The 24,104-nt window shown below is 41.0% G+C and overlaps 1 protein-coding gene across 1 annotated transcript; it reads right to left on the bottom strand.

The window, feature by feature from the left end:
• Nucleotides 1-440: 440 nt before the first annotated feature.
• On the bottom strand, nucleotides 441-22,398 carry SLC45A1 (solute carrier family 45 member 1). The gene is made up of 9 exons (XM_075839502.1): nucleotides 22,087-22,398; nucleotides 19,363-19,776; nucleotides 18,060-18,152; nucleotides 12,626-12,850; nucleotides 8,940-9,673; nucleotides 6,587-6,740; nucleotides 4,928-5,104; nucleotides 3,502-3,707; nucleotides 441-858 (listed from the first exon to the last, which is right to left on the bottom strand). The coding sequence occupies exons 2-9, from the start codon at nucleotides 19,754-19,756 to the stop codon at nucleotides 592-594; spliced, it is 2,250 nt and encodes a 749-aa protein (XP_075695617.1). The 5' UTR covers nucleotides 19,757-19,776; nucleotides 22,087-22,398; the 3' UTR covers nucleotides 441-591.
• Nucleotides 22,399-24,104: the final 1,706 nt, after the last annotated feature.

The following is a 24,104-nucleotide window of genomic DNA, read 5'->3' as shown; positions in this document are numbered from 1 at the left end:
TAGATAAATAGATAAATACATTGACAAGTGGGTGGTACCATTCCCATTGCAAAAGTAACGTCCAAGACCGTGTCAGACTGTGTAGGTTGACAAGGGGAATGGTAACACCTAGTCAATGTATACATTTTCAGGAGGAATAACAGAGGAATAACACATTGAATAACTCTAACAAAATATGCTCCGGAATCGTTATTTACTAAAACAGAAAGACCAGGCGGCTGGACAGGACCTCTTTAAGAGTTCAGGAAATCTGAGTGGCAACCTCTGTAGGACGCCATATTGATTGAGGGTTATAAACGTGTAGAAGCCAGTATATGTTTGGCCATGGCAGAAGTGGTCCCATGCTAACGCTGGGACCCCATGATTATTGGTTACCCCCCCCCCCCCGCTTCCTCCATGCGGTCCTGCAGGCATATCACATAGAAGCTAGATACAGATACTTCTTGTGACATGGTTAATATTTTATTTTGTACAGTTTTGTTCAGCAGTTGTTGGTCTTGAAGGGCAATGGGGCAAAAATACCCATAAACGGGAGCTCAGTATCCGGTATGGGTTTCCTTTTAAAACAAAGTCTCAGTTGTAAAATGTCCTTTAGATGTTAATCAGCAGCGGTTGTTCTTCATCATCCAGGTCTGCGCTTGGCGGGATGTCATAGATGACAAACAATGAAGAGTAGAAACAGCCAACAAATGCCATGAGGCTGGAAAAGTACATTACGCCACTGGCACTGCCAACCATCGACGTCAGAGGTCCCATCACAATGGACACAACCATCTGTGCAAGGAAGTACTGGCAGCTGAGCAGGGAGATATCTACACCCATGCCACGCTTGCTTCCATCTGAGCTGGAGCCTACAAACTAGAGGGAAAAAATAAGGGTCATAAACAGCTATGTAATACTTTTTCATTGCTGCCATACCCCTATGTACTGGCATTCCTAGAAAGAATGGGCAATATGGTTTTCTACCACTCCTCTCAGGTAACCCTGGCACAACAGATACGTGAACCATATCAGACCAAGTGGGCCAACAAAGCATGTCATATTTAGGCAAGTTATGAGACCGCTGTATTCTTGAAGGGAGCATTCACCCCGGACCCCCCTCACATCTCTAACCAGTGATTGACTGCGGCACGGTTTACATCCAGATATTTGGCCGCTCTGAGTCACTGGTGAGGGGGGTGAATACAGTGGACTGATAACTAGGAGTCCGCTGTATTCTTGAAGGGAGCATTCTCCCTGGACCCCCTCACATCTCTCACCAGTGATTGACTGCTGCACTGTTTGAATCCAGATATTTGGCCGCTCTGAGTCACTGGTGAGGGGGGTGAATACAGTGGACTGATAACTAGGAGTCCGCTGTATTCCTTTTTAGGCACTGTTAGCCAAATAGTACAATTTTTTCTAGTGCCGTATGGGCTAATAAGAGAGCCTACATGTCCCTGTAATATGCCGCCCTTAAATACAGCAGCATATTCAGGTGACACGTCCGCTTTTTTGACTAAAGCTAAGGCTGGATTCACACATTTAGTTTTTGATCTAGTTTTTCTTGCAATTTTTTTAAGCCCAAACCAGGAGTAAATCCAAAAGGAAGTAAAAGTATAAAGGAAAGACTTAAATTTTTTTTGTTTCCACTCCTGTGTTTGGCTAAAAAAAACAGCATCAAAAACGACATGTGTGAATCCAGCCTAAGGCCAGGATCACACGCACAGTTTTGATGCAGTTTTTGACTCAATTTTTTCAGCCAAAACCAGAAGTGGATCCAAAAGGAAGGAATGGTATGAAGGAAAGACTGATGCATCTCATTTCTTTTGTGTCCCCTTCTGTGTTTGGCTAAAGAGACGGAGCGAAAAACTGCATCTAAACCGTGTGTGTGATCCTGGCCTAAAAGAGTTGTCTGATTTGGACAATCCCTTTTCGTTAGAAGGGTCCCCCCAGCCATCAGCTGATCAAAGAGCGTCCCCCACAATCAGCCGTGACCTGTGAGAGAACCTGACAGTGAGAGCTAAATTTTCCTGCAGCGCCATCGGAAATGAAGCATTACACGGTGTCCATTGAAATGAATGGTTGTCCGTGTAAAGCATGAGCATGCCGGGCCCTCCGGAGCCCAATACACTTTTTGTAGTTTCTCTCCACTCTGGTGAAGGCTCCTGAGTGGGCAACTCCCTTATAGGGTATTTGAAAATGTACTTTTTAAGGGTAAGGGTATGTGCACACACACTAATTACGTCCGTAATTAACGGACATATTTCGGCCGCAAGTCCCGGACCGAACACAGTGCAGGGAGCCGGGCTCCTAGCATCATACTTATGTACGATGCTAGGAGTCCCTGCCTCGCTGCCGGACAACTGTCCCGTACTGTAATCATGTTTTCAGTACGGGACAGTTGTCCTGCAGCAAGGCAGGGACTCCTAGCATCGTACATAAGTATGATGCTTGGAGCCCGGCTCCCTGCACTGTGTTCGGTCCGGTACTTGCGGCCGAAATACGTCCGTAAATTACGGACGTAATTAGTGTGTGTGCACATACCCTAAGGCCCCATAGAGTGGCATTGAAGTGACCGTGGTGCGGCCGACAACCGCTCCGCCACCCTTTTAGCCACAGCTGTCAAGTTGGTAGTTAATAGCCACGCGTTGTTGTGGGGAAAAGGGCTGTTTACTTGCAACATTGTGACCCCATAAAGGGGGTATTCATTAATGGCTGCACGGAATGGGGCCATTAACTAGCAACTTGACAGCCGTGCAGACAGGGTGCAGGTGCGGCTGTCGGCGGCATCAATGCTGCTCTGTAAGGCCTTACCCTAAACTAGACAATCCCTTTAAATAGCAATTCCAGTCACATGTGAGATTCTCCCACATATTCTAATCTGTAGCCGTATTATAGTAGGTAGTGGTGGTAAGGGTTCTCAAAACTGGTGCAAAAGACGAGTACAGCACCAACCAATCAGGCTGCAGCTTTTATTAAAAAAAACAAAAAACTCTCAAAATTGACTTGCAAAGTGATTGGTTGCTGTGGGCAACTGCTCCGCTTTTCCTATGCACGCAAGCTATAGAGAATATGAAATCCGGGTCTAAGGCCTGATTCACACGAGCGTTGATTAAGTCCGTGTGACGGCCGTGACACGGACGCATGTTTTTCAATGGTGCCGTTCACACGGCCGTTGTTTCAACAGACCTTGTGACGGGTCCGTCGAAAAATAGAGCATGTCATATTTTGTTCCATTTTCACGGATCCCTCCATAGACTCAAGTCACGTCACGTTTTTCAGGTCCGTGTTTCCCCACGTTCGTCTGAATCTGGCCTTACCCTGAGGCATGAAGGGAGGGACATTCAGAAGTGATAAGCAAAACCTCTTTTTGACATTTCTTTACCATTACTGTAATGTGAATATCAATTGTGACGGAAATTGGCATCGAGAGCGTTATTGGGGAGTACAAAAAAATGCCCCCCCCCACCCCGCCATGGAAAGAAAGAAAGAAGATGTAATGAAACATAAATCTCTGACCTGTTTATTCTGGTAGTAATCACACAGCAGAGAATATGGGAGGATGCAGAGCGTGGAGAACAGGACGCCGTGTGTAATACACAGAGACAGGATTATGTACAGGTTACTAGACAATGTCGCCAGACCAGTTCCCAGTCCAAATGTGAGATATGCTATAAAGTACAGGGTGCGGATACTGAAATATTCCTCCAGCTTCTCCAGTATAGCTGATAAATGATACAAATATTAATAGTTAAAATGTGCAATTATATCTCTAAACTGATCACATCATATCCATCTATCTATCTATCTCATATCTATCTATCTATCTATCTATCTATCTATCTATCTATCTATCTATCTATCTATCTATCTATCTATCTATCTATCTATCTCATATCTATCTATCTATCTATCTATCTATCTATCTATCTATCTATCTATCTATCTATCTATCTATCTATCTATCTATCTATCTATCTATCTATCTATCTATCTATCTATCTATCTATCTCATATCTATCTATCTATCTATCTCATATCTATCTATCTATCTCATATCTATCTATCTATCTATCTATCTATCTATCTATCTATCTATCTATCTATCTATCTATCTATCTATCTATCTATCTATCTATCTATCTATCTATCTATCTATCTATCTATCTCATATCTATCTCATATCTATCTATCTATCTATCTATCTATCTATCTATCTATCTATCTATCTATCTATCTATCTATCTATCTATCTATCTATCTATCTATCTATCTATCTATCTATCTATCTATCTCATATCTATCTATCTATCTATCTATCTCATATCTATCTATCTCATATCTATCTATCTATCTATCTCATATCTATCTATCTATCTCATATCTATCTATCTATCTATCTATCTATCTATCTATCTATCTATCTATCTATCTATCTATCTATCTATCTATCTATCTATCTATCTATCTATCTATCTATCTATCTATCTCTATCTATCTATCTCTATCTATCTATCTATCTATCTATCTATCTATCTATCTATCTATCTATCTATCTATCTATCTATCTATCTATCTATCTCATATCTATCTATCTATCTCATATCTATCTATCTATCTATCTATCTATCTATCTATCTATCTATCTATCTATCTATCTATCTATCTATCTATCTATCTATCTATCTATCTATCTATCTATCTCATATCTATCTATCTATCTATCTATCTATCTATCTATCTATCTATCTATCTATCTATCTATCTATCTATCTATCTATCTATCTATCTATCTATCTATCTCATATCTATCTATCTGTCTGTCTGTCTGTCTGTCTGTCTACCTTTTATCTATGTCTATATAGACCACGTTAACATATTGTAATATAAATCCCCTCCCCCACAAAGCATGCACAATACTAATATGTAAGGATGGTTTAGATACCTGAGTAAAATGCAGCACTGAATGCGTATATGCACATCCCCCAGCATCCCATTGTAACACCTGCATTATATTTGTGATAATCTTCAGAATTGTGAGGAGCCTTCGGATCCCCTTGAAAAATCACTTCTCCCATGAAGTCAGTATAAAACAGCAGCATGCCTTCAAAGGACAACCACCCTGCAGAGGAAAAGATGTCAGAAAGTTTCTCCTGTTGTTCATGTGATAAATATCATTATAAGAAAACTTAATTTTCTGTAAAATCCCTGTAAAGGATCTGCCAGACACAACTTCTGTGTATACGCCCATAGGTAATCAGTCTGCACCTGAGTCTATGTCTGTGAGACTGACTCCAGCTTCCACCACTAAGGCTGGGAGGCTGAGGAGCGGGAGAGCCTATCGCAGCCTGGCCAGACGGAGCTAGCTCCCGCCCTCTGTCTATTTATACCTGCCTTTCCTGTTCCTCCTTTGCTTGTGATTCTTCTCGTGTGGTTTCCTGGCCCAGCTACAGCTTCTAACTATTTGATCCTGCTCCATACTGACCCTGGCTTACTGACTACTCTCCTGCTCTGCGTTTGGTACCTCGTTACCTCCTGGTTTGACTCGGCTCGTTCACCACTCTTGTTGCTCACGGTGTTGCCGTGGGCCACTGCCCAATTTCCCTTTGCTTTGTGTACCCTTGTCTGTTTGTCTCATGCACTTACTGAGCGTAGGGACCGCTGCCCAGTTGTACCCCGTCGCCTAGGGCGGGTCGTTGCAAGTAGGCAGGGACAGAGTGGCGGGTAGATTAGGGCTCACTTGTCCGTTTCCCTAACCCCGTCATTACAATCCCCTCAGTTTTATATAAATAGATTGACATTTGTTCCAGCGGACTTCCATACTGTTACCTGAGAGCAGCACCGATATCTAAAGCAGATACGCGTTCTTCCATCTCAAACACCTTGACAACTCAGCCCTAATATCACCGATTTCTAGGACTGTATTTACCCTCCGTTATTGAGCAGTATACACACTTGCCGTTTCTGCCACAATTTCTTCTCTGCCGTTTTTTTTGTAAAAATGACAATAAAATATTTAAATGAAATAAAAAAAGATGCATAAAAACATCGCTGCAAAAACAGCAAGTGCGAATCAGTGGCGAACCCAAAAGTTAGGTGGCCCCGTCACAAAGGGGAAACTGGCCCCCCTGTAATGGTGCCATGTATTGTTACCCAGGACAAAAGGTTCTGGTGTTTGTTTCCCCCTCTACCCCTTTTGCTTGGCCCGATTTCAATTTTTGATGGGATTTTTGCAATTGCGGAAAAAACGCACCCTTTAAAAAAAAAAAAAATACAAAAATTAAAACAATTTCAATAACAGCGATACATGTAAATACACCCTAAAGTTATTGCCCACATTTTCACCATATGGTATTTTTAGGTCTAACATTTGGCGCTGATTCGTTTCAGAATATATCTTTATAGGTGTCAGAGCTTTTTTTTTAAATTACTATTATAAAGTGCTCCAATTCACTGACAGCAAGCGGAAATCTTGAAAATGTTAAGGGGTTGAAACACAAAGTAATTCAGAAAATTGCAAAACTTTTCATTCTATAACTTATCTTTAATTATATAAGACCAGAAATCCCAGAGTCTTGTAGGCATCTGAGGTCACAGAATTTACCTAGGAAGTGATTGATGCACAGGTTACGCAGAGCTTTAGGCATGTGGCAGATGGATGAACACAGGAGTTTCATTGAAAGTGGTCGATGGGAAATCTCAGTTGATCCATTGAGTTCACTTTCATACTTGGCTCCGTTCAGCAATATATTAGCCACCTGCACCATAAGAACTCCATATCAGCATACAATACAGTGAGAAACACCTAGAAATCAAACCACGTAACATTAAGTCATGCACAGGAGCCTTGATAGGACCTCAAAGTCAACAAAAATCAACAGAAATCGAAAGAAACTTTCCTTTCCTTAGTGCGAAAACAAAATACCTGTGTCCCAAATGGGCAAAATTTCCTCCAGGACTGGGCTATAGAAGGTTGAAGTTAATTAAAGTGCCCGGTCCGCTCTCCTGACATGTGTATTTTAGTAAATACTTGTATTCCCCATGATATAACAATTCTGGAGAATCTTTAGTTTATAATCTGTGTTGTGCTGTTCCTCTATTATTCCTCCTAGAAATGTAAGTTGACAACCGGGCGTTACCATTCCACTTGTCAAAAGGGGCGTGTCCCTACACAGTCTTGAGACTCTCAGCACTGATTGGGTAGTATCAGACTCTGTAGAGACACACCCCCAACTAGTAACACCCAGTTGTCAATACAGTCATATATTATTTACAATATATATACAAGTATTTACTAAACAGACACGTCCTGAGAGGTGACAGGTCCTCTTTAAGCCTACCACACACATGACATAACAGATTTTCTCTCAACTCCAATTGTTGTCTGAACAGCTATTTCTCCCAACTTCACCATAAAGATGGCCGAGTGTCCATGTTTGTTACAGTGGGAAGGGGGGAAGAAGCCGCTGTCAGATACCTGGCAGCGTCTTATCTTCCGAAAGAAACAAAGAATCGCGGATGTTGTAATTGAACATGTCGATCCCTCTTTTCCCTGATATCTGCCATCAGTGGCGAGTCGGCTGACTTTTATCTTATGGGCATGGCCAGTTTTAGGCTGAGCATAGCCATTAGATTTTTGTCAGTGGATCCTGTCGATTTCAACTAAATAGAAATGAATGGAAACCAGGATCGGGTTATTACCTGTCCGGTCTTATTGGTTTGCCCAAGAAAAGTAATGTCAAATTGTCCGGCTGCTGCTGATCCCCCTTCTAGATGTAACTTACATGTTTTGTCAAACGAAATGTTTCTATAAATGGGGAGCCGGGGTTATAACTGTCGGACAAATGGTCGAATGTTTATGGCCACTTTGAAGCTTCAATATTGGTATTCATTATATGTTTATTCAGCTTTTATGTACAGTATACTACAACGATCCTAATACTAGAGTCTAGATCCTTCATGCTGACTCTCTGAGTCTCTTTCATTTTTGTTCTACTTCCTGCCATAATAAATCTCGTTACATATATTAAGATCTGATCACTTATAATTACACTCTCTACAAAGATCTTTGCTGATATTAAAAGATCAAGTCCCCGTAAAGTAAGAATCCCTTCGGACAATCTCTTATTGCTAGAAGTGTCCCCAAAATTAAGCTTATCAAAGGGTTTCCAACTTCTCAGACCCCCAGTGATCAACTGTAATCTGCAGGGCAATCATACATTAAGTGTTCACCCCCCTGCAGCTCCACCACAGGCGAAATGAAGAATTACATGTTGCCTATTGATATCAATGTTCTGTCCATATAATACAGGGACATACTGGCTCCTCCAGAGAGACACTATAGTAGTTACTATGGCAGGTACTACTGGACTGTTTTTAAGTAAGTTTGGAATTTTACAAAAGCCGATTTTATGTTACATGCAGATTAGCCCGAATGGCACAAAAAATATTGGGGCAGATATATTATTACTTAGACAGCTTAAGACTAACCCAGGCAGGCAGAAGCTGCATCAAATTTAAATTATAAATTTGATGCATCTTGCTTGACATGTTAGGCACTTTTCTCTTCATTATGGCACCTCTTGGTTGGCTTAATTTAGGCCAGCGGACTCTCTCCAGTGACTAACGGCCATCATGCATACATGCAAATACCCAGCAGCCATCAGTCACCAGTGAGGTGGGCAAGAGGTGGGGTAGTGCTCCCCCCATGAATATACCGTACTTATAACTACAAGTTGGCTGTATTTTTTTGTTATATGCCAAAAACTAGACCAAAGTATGATGACAGATCCGCTTTAACAATACTGTATCTTGTCAACCACTTAAGTTCCCTTTATACAAAACTCTGTCAATGGCATAAAATAAGGATAAATTAAAACACAAGATAATTTAAAACTAATTATTAAGAAGTTTTAGCAGATAAATAAATAACATAGTTCTGATCTTGTCCATTTTACCTGTTGACTGAACGTTACATTTCGCCTCCGGCTGCTCTCGGGACACATCCCGGTTACTATGTCTGGTATAGCTAATGACTGTGGCCTTTTCAGAATTCCTGATGATCTAGACTTTGATGCATCAAGGGATCCGACTCTCAGACTACTCCTGTCTGTGGCAGGACTTGTCAAGTTCTCGGCAGAATCCAGGCTTCTGTTTCCGCTGCAGTAAAGACTTTCAGGTACTCGGGGAAGACTACTGGATTGTCTTGGCAAACTTCCGGAGGTTGAGGAGAAGCCCTCATGTCCCCCAGTAAAGCAATCAATAAGAACACTGTCAATGTTGGTGGTGCCGAAAGAAGAAGCAAACTCATTAATCCCTGTTAAGGAATTGTCTCGGCTGATCAGACTGCCATACTTTGGTGTGAGAGGACTGAGGGGTGAGATCGGACTGGTAAAGCTGGCATACAAATGGGTGGAATTTTGTGAGGGCATGGTTTGATTCTCTTGTTCTTCAAAAAACACAGGGGGTGATGGTGGGAGAGGCAGACTGGGGCTTTTCATCACTTTCTTTTTTTTGTTGAAGGACGGAAGAGGTCTTTCAGGAATACTGATCAAGGTCAAGATGGTGGTGATGGCCAAAGTTATGGATGTGAAGGTATAGATGACTCGTAACTGTCCTCCCATTGCTTTTCCAAACTCAGTCTTGTTCCAGTTAATGCCACCAACTACATATCCAAAACCGCCGCCAAGACCTTCAAGAGTAAAGCACAACTATGTAACCAGTCAATATAAATACATGATTTGTTCTTTTTGGTCAACTAAAATGAAAAATTAAGCATCTTTGCAAATAGTCTCAATTAAAAATCTTTATTTTGTGAATAAAGCTTATATGCATACCTGTGTCTCCATAGTAACAGACTACAGACAAACCCTGTGTAGTCTGATCCTTTCAACCACACACTCTTCCATCTGTCCCCTAATTCTTATTGCCTTCCATTTGTTAGGCTAGCAAGAAGTAGGGGTCAGATGAATGACATTGTAACTGTAGAGTAAGAGTTTTTTTGTAGTCTGTTACCATGGAGATACATAGGTCTACATAGGAGCTGTAGACACAAAATGATAGGCGATTTTAAACTAAGACTATTTGGAAAGTTGCTTTATTTTTCATTTAGACGTTTCTTAGCTACATATTCCTGTTTGTGGGAAAGCTGAGTGACAACTAGTTCTGCAGACATTACTACTCCCACTGGTGTTGTCACCCTGGAGAACAGGGCTATTAAAGGTGCCCAAACACATTATATAAACGTCGGCCGAAAACGCCAATTTTGGCAGGACGGTCGACTATCTAAGGCCTCATTTACACGAGCGTAATATACGCGCGTGCGACGCGCGTGCTTTTCACGCGTGTCGTACGCACCTATATTACTCTATGGGGCAGTGCAGACAATGCGTGAATTTTGCGCAGCGCGAGTGCGTTGCGTAAAACTCACGACATGTTCTATAATCGTGCGTTTTTCGCGCATCACGCACCCATTGAAGTCAATGGGTGCGTGAAAACCACACAGGTCGCACAGAAGCACTTCCGTGCGAACTGTGTGATTCGCGCCAGAGCTGTCAAACTCTGAATGTAAACAGAAAAGCACCACGTGCTTTTCTGTTTACTAACATCCAAACGGAGTGTCTTAGAGATGAGCGAACCGTCCGAACCGAACCGAACTTCACCGGGTTCGGCCGAACTCGTTTTGACCGAACCCGGCAAAAAATGTTACGGTACGCGACGTCAGGAGACAGTCACTGTCCAGGGTGCTGAAAGAGTTAAACTGGTTCAGCATCCTGGACAGTGACTTCCGATCCCAATATACGTGAACGTGTAAAAAAAAAAATAAGTTCTGACTTACCGATAACTCCCGGCTTCTTCCTCCAGTCTGACCTCCCGGGATGACGATTCAGTCCAAGTGACAGCTGCAGCCAATCACAGGCCAAGCACAGGCTGCAGCCAATCACAGGCTGCAGCGGTCACATGGACTGCCGCGTCATCCAGGGAGGTGGGGCCGGATGTCAAGAGAGGGACGCGTCACCAAGGCAACGGCCGGGAGACCGGACTGGAGGAAGCAGAAAGTTCTTGAGTATGAACGGCTTTTTTTATTCACAGGTTGATGTATATTGTGATCGGAATTCACTGTCGAGGGTGCTGAAAGAGTTACTGCCGATCAGTTAACTCTTTCAGCACCCTGGACAGTGACTGACGTCGACTAGCCTCATCTCTATGATGGCGGCTGCGCGAAAATCACGCAGCCGCGCATCATACACTGATGACACACGGAGCTGTCAAGTGCCTTTTGCGCACGCAAAACGCTGCGTTTTTTTGCGTGCGCAAAACGCACACGCTCGTGTAAATGAGGCCTAATACATACAGGGGTGTCCCTTTTCTATGTCCTTTTGGGAGATAATACCCCGCCCACTGCCATAGCGATCGCAGTTGCTGGGGGGGCGGATCCATATCAGGCGATCTGAGCAGTGTTGCTCACAAAGGTCCTGATGCTGGGCTGTGTAGGGCATTGTACGCAAAGCAGAATACAATATATATGTCTGGCCTGGAAGGGGGCTAAGCTAGGGAGGGGTCTAATCATAGGGAGGGTCCCGGCACTCCCTAGTTACACCCCAGCCGCCGCCGCCGTAGGTGTTTGGCAGGAGCTTTTTCCTCTGGCAGCGCAAATCTAAGCTGGCGCAAATGTGACAGCCAGATATGTGCTTCATTTATTAAGAGGCGTGCGCACTTTATGTGTTTTAGATGAAGACTGACGCATGAAATAATTTCCCACAAAAGTGTTTAATACCGTGCTGCAGTACATGGAATTGCGGGAGGACTGATAAAAATAGAATTTCAATGGCAAGAAGAATAAATGATTAATGATGATCATCTGTAAGTAATGCTGCGTCTATAACTGCTGGAATCGGCGATCATTACACAGCGGCCCCAGCAGCAACCGCAGCCACCATCCGGGTTGTTTCTGTTTCTATCTACCCACCAAATCTCTCCTAGCAATGAATACTTTTAGGTGACATTTATCAAAGACTGATGACTAATTGTCATTCTCTATAACAAAAATAAAAGAGAGATTGGAGTTGATCACATGTATGGATGACGCAGTTGTGATATACATTTTATAACGAAACGGCCATTTTTTTGCCATGTGGTTAAACAGGGTGTCACATTTCATCAAACCCTTTTTAAAAATAATTGAGCCCAGCAATCATCTGAGCGACGCGGGTACGGCTTAAGAAGCCCAGGCCACTGTAGGGAAATGTAGTATTACACGACGGCCATTTAAATGGACGGGCCTAGTCTGCAAGAAACACTCTATGTGAGAGGTTCTCCATTTGTCTCATAGAGGGGGGTTTCCGAGCAGTCCCCTTTATTGTTTACCCAGGCACAGTGCCGTAGATTTGCAGCACAGTTCCATTCACTTGCATAGGACTGAGCAGCTTTCTGCTTGCAGTACCAGGCACAGCCACAACCAAATGTATGGCGCTGTGCTTAGATAAACTGTGAAGGGGACGTGGCGCTCCATCGAGAATCCATGGCCCCTTCAAACAGCTAAGTGGCGGGGGTGCCAAAAGTCGAACCCCCATTGATAAGATATTGATGACCTATCCTAAAGAAAAATACAGTAAACCCCTTTAATTATAAGATAAGCAATTACCTCCCAGCAGAGCATGAATGTTCAGTCCCCGGTCTTGATCTTCTGGGCTGCACACATCCATCATGTAGGCATGGCTAGGATTATCTGCAGAATCGGCACTAAAGTCCATGAGGACCACTCCACAGATTGTTAGAATGAGGCCCCACTTATGATCGATGCTCGTATCGGCCACAGACAATCCTATGTCTCTTCCATTAAGTAGAAGTGTTAGGCCAAATAAGGCGCCTGGGAACAAAGGAAACATCATGTGATGTGCCAATCCATAACAAGAAAAATCACTGCGGCCACTCGACACGTTTGAAATTAATTAATAGTCTCTTAAGTCAGGCGCATCTCTGGCCGTCCATTAACCAGAAATTTGTATGTACTCCACCTATGAGCTGGAGTAGATTTATGCTGTAATTTACGCCAGTCTTTCACTTCCAGACAGGAGGCGCTGTATTAAATTTAGCGTAACACCTAAGAGTAAGGCTACAGGCACACTACCATTTGTATTTTGAGGCTTGCAAACAACGGATCCGTTGTCCGTCATTTGCGGGCCGTGTCATCAGTGTGTCCTCCACATCCGTTCCGTATGTTCCATAGGTTTGACTTGAATGGGCGAGACCAAGCCGCAAACACAGACAGGAACAAAAAAATACCGACAGACGGACATTATTACATCCTGCTAAGGCCAGGTTGAAGGATGATTATGTGGTCAGGTTTATCTCAACCTTCAACAACCAATGGGAACTGATGCGATCAATTTTAAAGAAACACTGGCCTGTACTGCAGACTGAACAGGCCTTGGTGTCTTCTTTACCAAAAAATCCTCAGATGACGGCAAGGAGGTCTAAGAACCTCAAGGATATCCTTATTAAAAGCCACTATGTGCCCAAACAATTACAGCCCTTCTCGACCAGAGGCCCTATTCAGGGGTGCTACCCATGTGGTGACTGTGTGGCCTGTGCGAATGTGGTACGATCAACCACATTCACATCCACAAGTGGTGAACGTACTTTTAAAATTCTTGAGTACATATCCTGCAACACTAATCATGTGGTTTATTATGCCACGTGTGGTTGTCCTAAAATCTATGTGGGCCTCACTACTAGACAACTTAAAATTCGAGTTAGAGAGCATGTTAGGGACATAGTGGCGGCAAAAGAAATTGAGGATCTAACCATACTTAAAACCATCCCTAAACATTTTAAGCTCTGTCATGGAGGAGACCCTAAAAGCTTTAAGGTTAGGGGGATTGACCGGGTACACTGTGGTGTCAGAGGTGGAGATGCGAAGACCATGTTGGCCCAAAAAGAATGCAGATGGATTGCAGTTCTTGACACCATGACCCCTTTAGGTTTAAATGAAAGTTTGAGTTTTGCAGCCTTTCTGTGATATCTCTACCTAGGTTTTTAATTTTATAATCTTTTGATGTTTTATAATGATATTAAAGTGCTTTTTTGTTGTTTCTTCGATAGTACTCAGATCTGTACTTCCATTTAAATCTGACATTTTCATCTCTGCAACTAATATGGATCCCAAGATTTGCCGTGGAAAAGAAAAAAGAATGCTCGATTTTATTATTTATGCTCTATCACTGCTTTTACATTTATATGGGATGTTTTGTCCTTTTGTGAATACATGTGATCTGTATTTTATATATTGGATTATTTGTCTCCTTATTACTTATTAAATATATACTTTTTTGTGATATAATATGCACTCTAACATTCAATATTTGTCTATTTTGTGGTGTTGCTTGTTTCTTACTTTCAACCCTAATCACTTTTGTTTTATTTATTTATTTATTTATTTATTATTTCACGTGTATTCCTCTGATTACAGTGTTTTATGTATATATTAATTTATCTGAGGATTATAACCCTTTATACTCACTGTTATGTATAAATGTTATGTAATTGTATCTCTAACGATTTACCATTGCTCATACTTGCACTTTATTTTATTTGAACCTTTTTGTTCACATTTACATCACGTTCTCAATACATCACACACTTATATGTTAGTTATTAATTTCCCTTTACATAAACTGCCCATTTCAAAATATAACCACTAGATGGTGCTAATATACAGGGATTTAACCTGTTAATAATTTTTATACTTCATCATGGAGATTAAATGACTACTCTCATAGAGAGTAGGTCGAGCATCCTACAGAATTAAAACTTTGTTAATATACACTTACATTTCTTGGCCTTTTGGATGGGACCTATAAGAAAGAGGTAGGACTTGGTGTTCGTCGGCCGGGCTTTCAATATGGCTCTCTGCGCCTGCGCTGTTTCCCTGGTGACGCGTCCCGGGATTCGCGCATGCGCAGTGGGTCACTGAGGTCCGGCGGCGATATCCAAGTTCCGTCACAGTCAGGCGCCGCTGAGATTGGCTCCTGATTGGCAGAGGGGAGATCAGATGACTCTATCGATGTACATATAAACAGGGCACCAGTATAACATCTGCACCCCTTGAGAAAGCTACGGGCGAAACGCGCGTCGGGGCGCTATCCTATACCGCTGGGTCACACTCCACCTCCCATACATGGGTAAGTGCACACTCTGGATTTTCTTTTTTGCCATTTTTTAGGCAATAAATATCTACTTCTCGGTCATTATAGACCCTTTCAGAGTTAGGCACTTTGCCTGTTTTTTATACAAATCATACTATGTCAATGCACCCCATGTTGGAGTTACATTGAGTCATAGTAACTGTGCATACTATCTGTGTTTTCCAATATATACAGTGACTCAATGTACACTTTTGTGATCCATTCAAGGATTATTTTTGGATTCTCTGTCTATGTTATTTTATGTATTTTATTCTTGTTTCTTAATAAAGATATTTAGTTGTTTCATACATTGATATATATGGACTCTGTTTCTCCGGTTTATCATATATTGTTAGAGTCCTTATCTCTAATTTTTCATATGGGTGGTTGAGTGTTTTTCCCACCTCTATATGCATTTGTCCTGTGAGACTCTTGTTTAATAAACAGACAGGAACAAGACCTGCTCTGAGTCTTGCGGAACCACCCCACGGCCCCCACATGGATCCGTGAAAAACACGGTAGTGTGCATGGGGCCATATAAATGAATGGGTCCGTGTGCTATCCGTTAGAAAAAACTGATAAAACTGTGACGAAAAGAATGGCCTGTGCGTGTAGCGAAAACGAGGGGAAGGGGCCAGCATTTTTGTGAAGCCTGGGTGACTCTGTGAATAAGTGATGTTCTAAATCTACTAAAACTGGCTGATGTAAGCGGCCACTTCTGGAATTCGGCTCCACGCTCTGGAGCATTTTTTTGTTTCTACATGTAGATGTACTGAAAAACCTGCAGTAATTCCTAAGGGTGCAGTCACATGCAGCAGATTTTCTTGCAAAAAATGTTGTGACTAAAAATAAGTTCCATTCGTCTGAATGGAAATTGCAGAAATCCATGCAGAAATAACCACAATCAGATAAATGGAACTGGTTTTCAGTCGCAGAAATTTCTTCAACAAAATCTGTTGCGTGTGACTGCACCCCAAATGCCTGACATAGGAGGAAAACACAACACACAGACTTCTCAGTGCAGCTTAAAGCCTAGTTCACACAGAGTTTTTTTGCAGGCAGCATTAGATTTTGCCCTGCCTGTTTTTTTCTTGCGCCGTTTTTCGGCCACGGCTATTGAGTGCCTCCCATTGAAATCAATGGGATGCGTTTTCGGGCATTTTTTTTATGCGGTTCTGAGTCAAAAACAGCGTGAAAATCTCTGTGTGAACATACCCTAATTTTGATTTTTGGGTGCAGATGTTCTTTAAAGTGGACCTGTCATATAATTTGTAATATATTTAAAATAATTTAGATAGATAGATAGATAGATAGATGGATAATGATAGATAGATAGATAGATAGATAGATAGATAGATAGATAGATAGATAGATAGATAGATAGATAGATAGATAGATAGATAGATAGATAGATAGATAGATAATGATAGATAGATAGATAGATAGATAGATAGATAGATAGATAGATAGATAGATAGATAGATAGATAGATAGATAGATAGATAATGATAGATAGATAGATAGATAGATAGATAGATAGATAGATAGATAGATAGATAGATAGATAGATAGATAGATAGATAGATAGATAGATAGATAATGATAGATAGATAGATAGATAGATAGATAGATAGATAGATAGATAGATAGATAGATAGATAGATAGATAGATAGATAGATAGATAGATAGATAGATAGATAGATAGATAGATAGATAGATAATGATAGATAGATAGATAGATAGATAGATAGATAGATAGATAGATAGATAGATAGATAGATAGATAGATAGATAGATAGATAGATAGATAGATAGATAGATAGATAATGATAGATAGATAGATAGATAGATAGATAGATAGATAGATAGATAGATAGATAGATAGATAGATAGATAGATAGATAGATAGATAGATAGATAGATAGATATGAGATAGATAGATAGATAGATATGAGATAGATAGATAGATAGATAGATAGATAGATAGATAGATAGATAGATAGATAGATAGATAGATAGATAGATAGATAGATAGATAGATAGATAGATGATAGATAGATAGATAGATAGATAGATATGAGATAGATAGATATGAGATAGATAGATATGAGATAGATAGATAGATAGATAGATAGATAGATAGATAGATAGATAGATAGATAGATAGATAGATAGATAGATAGATATGAGATAGATAGATAGATAGATATGAGATAGATAGATATGAGATAGATAGATATGAGATAGATAGATAGATAGATAGATAGATAGATAGATAGATAGATAGATAGATAGATAGATAGATAGATAGATATGAGATAGATAGATAGATAGATAGATAGATAGATAGATAGATAGATAGATAGATAGATAGATAGATAGATAGATAGATAGATATGAGATAGATAGATAGATAGATAGATAGATAGATAGATAGATAGATAGATAGATAGATAGATAGATGATAGATAGATAGATAGATAGATAGATATGAGATAGATAGATATGAGATAGATAGATATGAGATAGATAGATAGATAGATAGATAGATAGATAGATAGATAGATAGATAGATAGATAGATAGATAGATATGAGATAGATAGATAGATAGATATGAGATAGATAGATATGAGATAGATAGATATGAGATAGATAGATAGATAGATAGATAGATAGATAGATAGATAGATAGATAGATAGATAGATAGATAGATAGATAGATAGATATGAGATAGATAGATAGATAGATAGATAGATCTCTCCATTTCTGTGGTATTTCATCTAACACTTTACTATTCCCTATAGTTTATTTCTTTATGCTCCGTGTTGTATATCATGTTATATACCCTGTTGTATACACCTTTGTGTACCGGGTGATCTGAACACCTACCTATTGCAAGGACAAGTATAAATGGTCGCCTCCTGCCAAATCTGGAGGTGCAGGTGTCGCTCCACGCTCCCAGCAATGGTTGGAGCAGAAATCCTTAAGGGGAAAAAACATTCAACATGTTACAAACATTGCAGGTAAACGTGCTGCCACATGAGGGAGATTGTATGCGATCTGTGGGTATTTATAACCAGCACTGTGTGTTTTATTATCTATTGACCCTTTATACAGGGCGATCCATTTCCTGCGGTTGCTCATGTTATATTTGCTAGGCCAAATTTACACAAAAAGATTTTAAGTTCCATTTACATTCTGTGAATTCTCAGTCAAATCATAATGAAGATCTCGACTAGTAAATCCAGCCTCAGTTTGCTTTTGTATATGAATATGTCTCTATTAATAATCGTTATAAACGTTTTCGCTTTAAAGGGCAGAAAAACTTTTGCAACTATTTTTTAATTGCTCCAGAGCAACCAACCGAAAAAAAAGCATCTAAGCCCTTAGACGGGGGTACAGTAGCCTCCACTTCCACAACATTTACATCCACACTCCCGGGACATTTTAAGCCCCTTTTAAGACATTTTAAGGCACTTTAGGAACATTTTCATGAGCCGCGTCCTTTTCAGGTCTGTTTTGAGACAATTCTGACATGGAAGGTATGCAGTTGGCCCCCCTAGAAGTCTATTGGTGCCCTATTAGCGCTCCGTACAACTCGAATGTTGTATGGTGATATAATTAGCCATGTGCATTAAACCTTAGGCTAGATTCACACGAGCGTGTGAAACTCGGACGTGAAAAACGTGACGTTTTTCACGTCCGAGGTGCCCCCGTGCAGGTTCCGTTTTCACGGATCCCCATAGACTTGAGTCTATGGAGGGATCCATGAAAAATGAACAAAATAGGACAGGTTATATTTTTCAACAGACCCTTCACACGGCCGTGTGAACGGCCCCATTAAAAAACATGCGTCCGTGAGACAGCCGTTGTTTTAACGGACGTCACACGGATGTATTCAAAGTTCGTGTGAATAAGGCCTTATAGTGAAAAAGTTTCAGCATATTGCCATGGTAAAGAGATGTATATGTGTTATGTCCACGTTACATGGCCACAGATACGTTTTTCCCTACCACTAACATATACAGTTATATCTCCACAATTGAAGGTCATATACAAAATATATTAAGCAATGATAGGCTGCATTTCATATGAATTGGTATAGGCCACAAGATGATCAAAATCATGATAGGTGCGCACTAAAAATGAGGCCCAGATTTCTACCGAAACACCATGTAAAAATTTGTATTACCCAAGATGGGGCTGATAAACCACACCATACTATAGAACTCATCTGGAAGACCCATCTGAAGGAGAACCGGTGTGACATACGCCGTTTCCATTGCATAACAGAACTCGATTCCAAACAAAATGCACCCATTAAATAAAAGTTCCATAAAAGATCTCCGAGGATGAAGGTCCACAAAATCAATCAAATCAAGAGGACATGGGGTGTTGGGGGGAGGAGGTGGTGAAGGCCGGATTAGTTTTCTTCTCTTTGGATGTCTTTTGAAATTGTTGGCTCGATGGCTGATATGACCCGTTACGGATGAAGTGTAGCCACACACCTGCGACCTCCAGAATTCTTGGGTAACCATGTTTGGAAGCGTGGGGTCAGTTGGCGGCGACGCTACGGATGTAGACATTATGGACTGGTTTGTTATTTCTGCAAAAGAAAAATGTGGTTATGGATAACATTGCATTGTATTTGGAAGGATTTAAAGGATGGCTTTACATTATTGTGGTGTGGCCTATATCAATGCTTGCCAATTATATCATTTACTGTACATTGTTTAATATCATCACTATTTAGGGAGAGAAACTTGATCAGCTATGTTTGCCTGATTCATTTCTTTGCCCGATTCATTTGTCCCAAGCCCCACAGAGAGGTGGCCCAGAAGGCACCCAGCATCAATTCCCCATCTGTTCTCTATCTCGGAAGGTACGGAATCTTCGTGCGGAGATCTAGCTGGTAGAGAGCAATGCTCCCTGGGAAAAAGTATGCAAAGTAGTTCTTATACAGCAGGAAAAAAAACTGTCTCTATAGTGCCACCTTTAGGCCTTGTTCACACAGAGTTTATGGCAGGCAGAAAAAATCTGCCTCAGAATTCCTTCAGGAATTTTGAAGCAGATTTTGAACTACCTGCACTTATTTTTCCACCTTTTTTCGCGTTTGTCACACGTGGCCATTGACCGCGGTCATAAAACGCTGCGAAAAATACTCAGAAACGAGGGCCGCAGGATTTTTCTGCCTCTCATTGATTTCAATGGGAGGTCAGAGGTGTAAACCACGGCATGCCGATTTTTTTTTTCCACGAGCGGCCAAAAGCTGCCCGAAAAACACCAACTCGCCTTTTCCTTTTATTAAAATAAATAGGGGCTGATTCCGATGCGGTTTCTGCTTCAAAATCAGCGCCAAAAACTTATTGTGAACTGAGCCTCGAACACCTGGTAAGTCAATGTCCAATCCTTTATAGAGCCTGGAAACATAACTCTTCTTTAGACAGCACTATTTCGGAGTTGTTGCTCCTCATCAGTAGACAGTAGGCTTCTGGTTGGCTGTGTGAGATGCCAAGTGAACTTCTTCTTGAAAGGTGCTCCATAGGAATTAAGCTACACATTCATCCATGGGGTCACCACGGGACAGATGCTTTCCAACTCAATTAGAAAGTTGGCGCTATCCCACAGGGTTACCATGTAGTGGATTCTCCCTCAGTTGGTCACTAGGGAGCAGATGCTTGAAACTCAGGGTATTCTAGGTCACAGTGCTTGCCATCTTTGTGTTGCCAGACTAACCAGTCAACTAATACCTTAGAATATTTTTTTACAAAGAATTACAGCTGCCCATATATCCATGTCCAAATCCACCACGGACTACATCTGGGTGACACTTTCTATGTTATTTTATATCTAATACGGAATTATATGTATATTTTTATTTCTCTGGTGGCATCCCATTGGCAGAAGGCTAAGTGATGAATACTGCAAACGGAAGCTGAATACGATAGTTATTTCTGATGTGGGAGCACAACATGAAGATAGAATCACAATTAGCCCCAAGCTGAGTCAGCACAGAGCCAGGAGGGGGTGGCCAAGCTCTGAGCTGCATTACAGGAACATAGGCCTTGCTGGTCTATGAGGCGTAAGTATTAGGAAATCCCACCGGCCTGTTATCATACAAATAGTCCATGTCAATACCAGTTGTCTGAAGCATTGTTAGTCATTGGAATATTTGACTTTTCAAGAGATGATTGAATCGGTGGCAATAAAAAGGCCTTTTACTATTGACATCAAATGTGATGCTTCAGTATAAGTTACATCTACCCCTTTCCAATATACAATATTCTGTATCTACTTAACCTATTACCAATATTTTTAATGTATCGCAACAAGCTAGATAAATGTAACAATAATGTAATACTAAGATCATGTAATAATAAACATAAAAAGCCAATTAAAACAATAGAAAAAGCAGCAAAGACCGTAAGCAGACACAACATCGGACACACGGGACATTGAGCTTAGGGACCAAAGAGAATATAATAACTTAAAACCACCGCAGGCAAGAAGACAAGATCAACAATGACAACATAAACATAATAATAATGTAACGGGTAAGTGAAATATTCAGAAAAATGCAATATACACAATATATTGGCCGATAAGGGTCACGTGATGAATAAAATACAGATTGTAGTAGAAGCAGCGTCCGACTGGACTATCCTACTCTACGGCTACAGATCACATGTATCTCTGTCTATCAATGCATACGATTAGCCGGAATCTCCTGCTAGACGCATGTCCGTAGATATATATGGTTCACATGGGGATGCAGCAAAAGGAAATTTACTATTAAAATGGGGACAAAAAGCATGCAGCAAATACCGATAACCACAAACAATATAAATAACAATACATTATCTATATCTATATTGCAAGGTCTGCAGAAATTCGGGATAGTCGCATGCAATGTTACCTGTAATATTGAGGACATTCTTCTCAGGGGCCCGATTGCAGCATGGATAATGCACAGGGCTACCCAGGCTGAGTCTGCAGCATCCTCCCTCCCTACACCCAAGGATTCTTCCTTCTGGCTGTGTGGAGGTGGGGGGAGGTGTGTGCGTTCTGACATCACTACCCTGGTCCTCTCTCCTGTCTGATGCCTGTCTCCTGGTGTCTTATATTGTTCTGCACCGATGCTGGAGATAGTCAACCACAACAGTGCACACATTATAGTGGGGACATCATGGGCAGGGAAGCTGGTAATATGAAAATAGGGCAGGTGAATTGGGAAGAAACATGCGCTCAGTCTGCATTGTAAGCAGGCAAGTAAAGGAAAATGCTGCAGTGATTATAATGCTGACAACAAGCACTGAATATAATGATTCGCTGATACTGGACTGAGCGCTACCACAGGAACATCTGCGAAAGGGTAATTCATGTGGAAGAAAATATTAAAGAAAGAGATATAAATACTGAGATATATTAAAGGGCATGTACACATCATTTTAAAGTTTATATAGTGTATAGCCATAATCTTCCGAAATAGTTTAGTCATTGGAAATATATGACATCACTTATCCTGTACTGATCCTGAGTTGCATTCTGTATTATACTTCAGAGCTGCACTCACTATTCTGCTGGTGGAGTCACTGTGTACATACATTACATTACTTATCCTGTACTGATCCTGAGATACATCCTGTGTTATACTCCAGAGCTGCACTCACTATTCTGCTGGTGGAGTCACTGTGTACATACATTACATTACTTATTCTGTACTGATCCTGAGTTACATCCTGTATTATACTCCAGAGCTGCACTGACTATTCTGCTGGTGGAGTCATTGTGTATGAACATTACATTACTCATCCTGTACTGATCCTGAGTTACATCCTGTATTATACTCCAGAGCTGCACTCACTATTCTGCTGCATTACTTATCCTGTACTGATCCTGAGTTACATCCTGTATTATACGCCAGAGCTGCACTCACTATTCTGCTGGTGGAGTCACTGTGTACATACATTACATTACTTATCCTGTACTGATCCTGAGTTACATCCTGTATTATACTCCAGAGCAGCACTCACTATTCTGCTGGTGGAGTCACTGTGTACATACATTACATTACTTATCCTGTACTGATCCTGAGTTACATCCTGTATTATACTCCAGAGCTGCACTCACTATTCTGCTGCATTACTTATCCTGTACTGATCCTGAGTTACATCCTGTATTATACGCCAGAGCTGCACTCACTATTCTGCTGGTGGAGTCACTGTGTACATACATTACATTACTTATCCTGTACTGAACCTGAGTTATAGTCTAAGAATCATAAGAATAGTGCACCATGCATTTCTATTCCTCCCGTCAAAACGACGAACACCACAATGGAACTCCAACAGACCCTGTTATAGTCAATGGAGTCCGTCAGGCACTGTTGGTGTTCATCGTATGACGGATCCGGCACCGCCTCCATGGTTTCCGTTACATCTTCCAACCATATTCACCAACATGTCTTATAGTAATTTGATGAATTTGGATTTCTAGGCTGGTTACATAAACTTTAATGAACTCTTTTCTCCTTCCTATTTATATATGGGACACATGAAGAAAAAGGAACCTTGCACTGACTTGTCCCTTTACCTTCCTCATTCTCTCTCAAAGTTCCCTTTCCTTTCAGTTATAAATTGCAACCACACACGTTTTCTTATTTTGCTTTTAAAGAAAAAGAAACAAGAAACAAATAAACATACTGTCTTCTTCTCCACCCCCGTGCCCACTTCACTTGACCACCAATATAACATTTCTGACTCCAACACTGACCAGTGGTCTTCTGCTCTAAAATCTTAGGTGTGGAAGTGCTGGTGGAACTTCATCAAGATGTTCTACTAGTTCTTCTGTAGACTGGTAGGTGGCCATGCCAGTGTACCACAGGTCGAAGTCACCAACCATGTCACCAACCATGTCACCAACTTCCTTCAGCGC

Source organism: Rhinoderma darwinii, chromosome 10 (genome assembly GCF_050947455.1).
Source record: "Rhinoderma darwinii isolate aRhiDar2 chromosome 10, aRhiDar2.hap1, whole genome shotgun sequence".
In the NCBI taxonomy this organism is placed as follows: Eukaryota; Metazoa; Chordata; class Amphibia; order Anura; family Rhinodermatidae; genus Rhinoderma; species Rhinoderma darwinii.
Note: the sequence above shows the minus strand (reverse complement) of the source record. Positions and strands in the feature narration are given on the sequence as shown.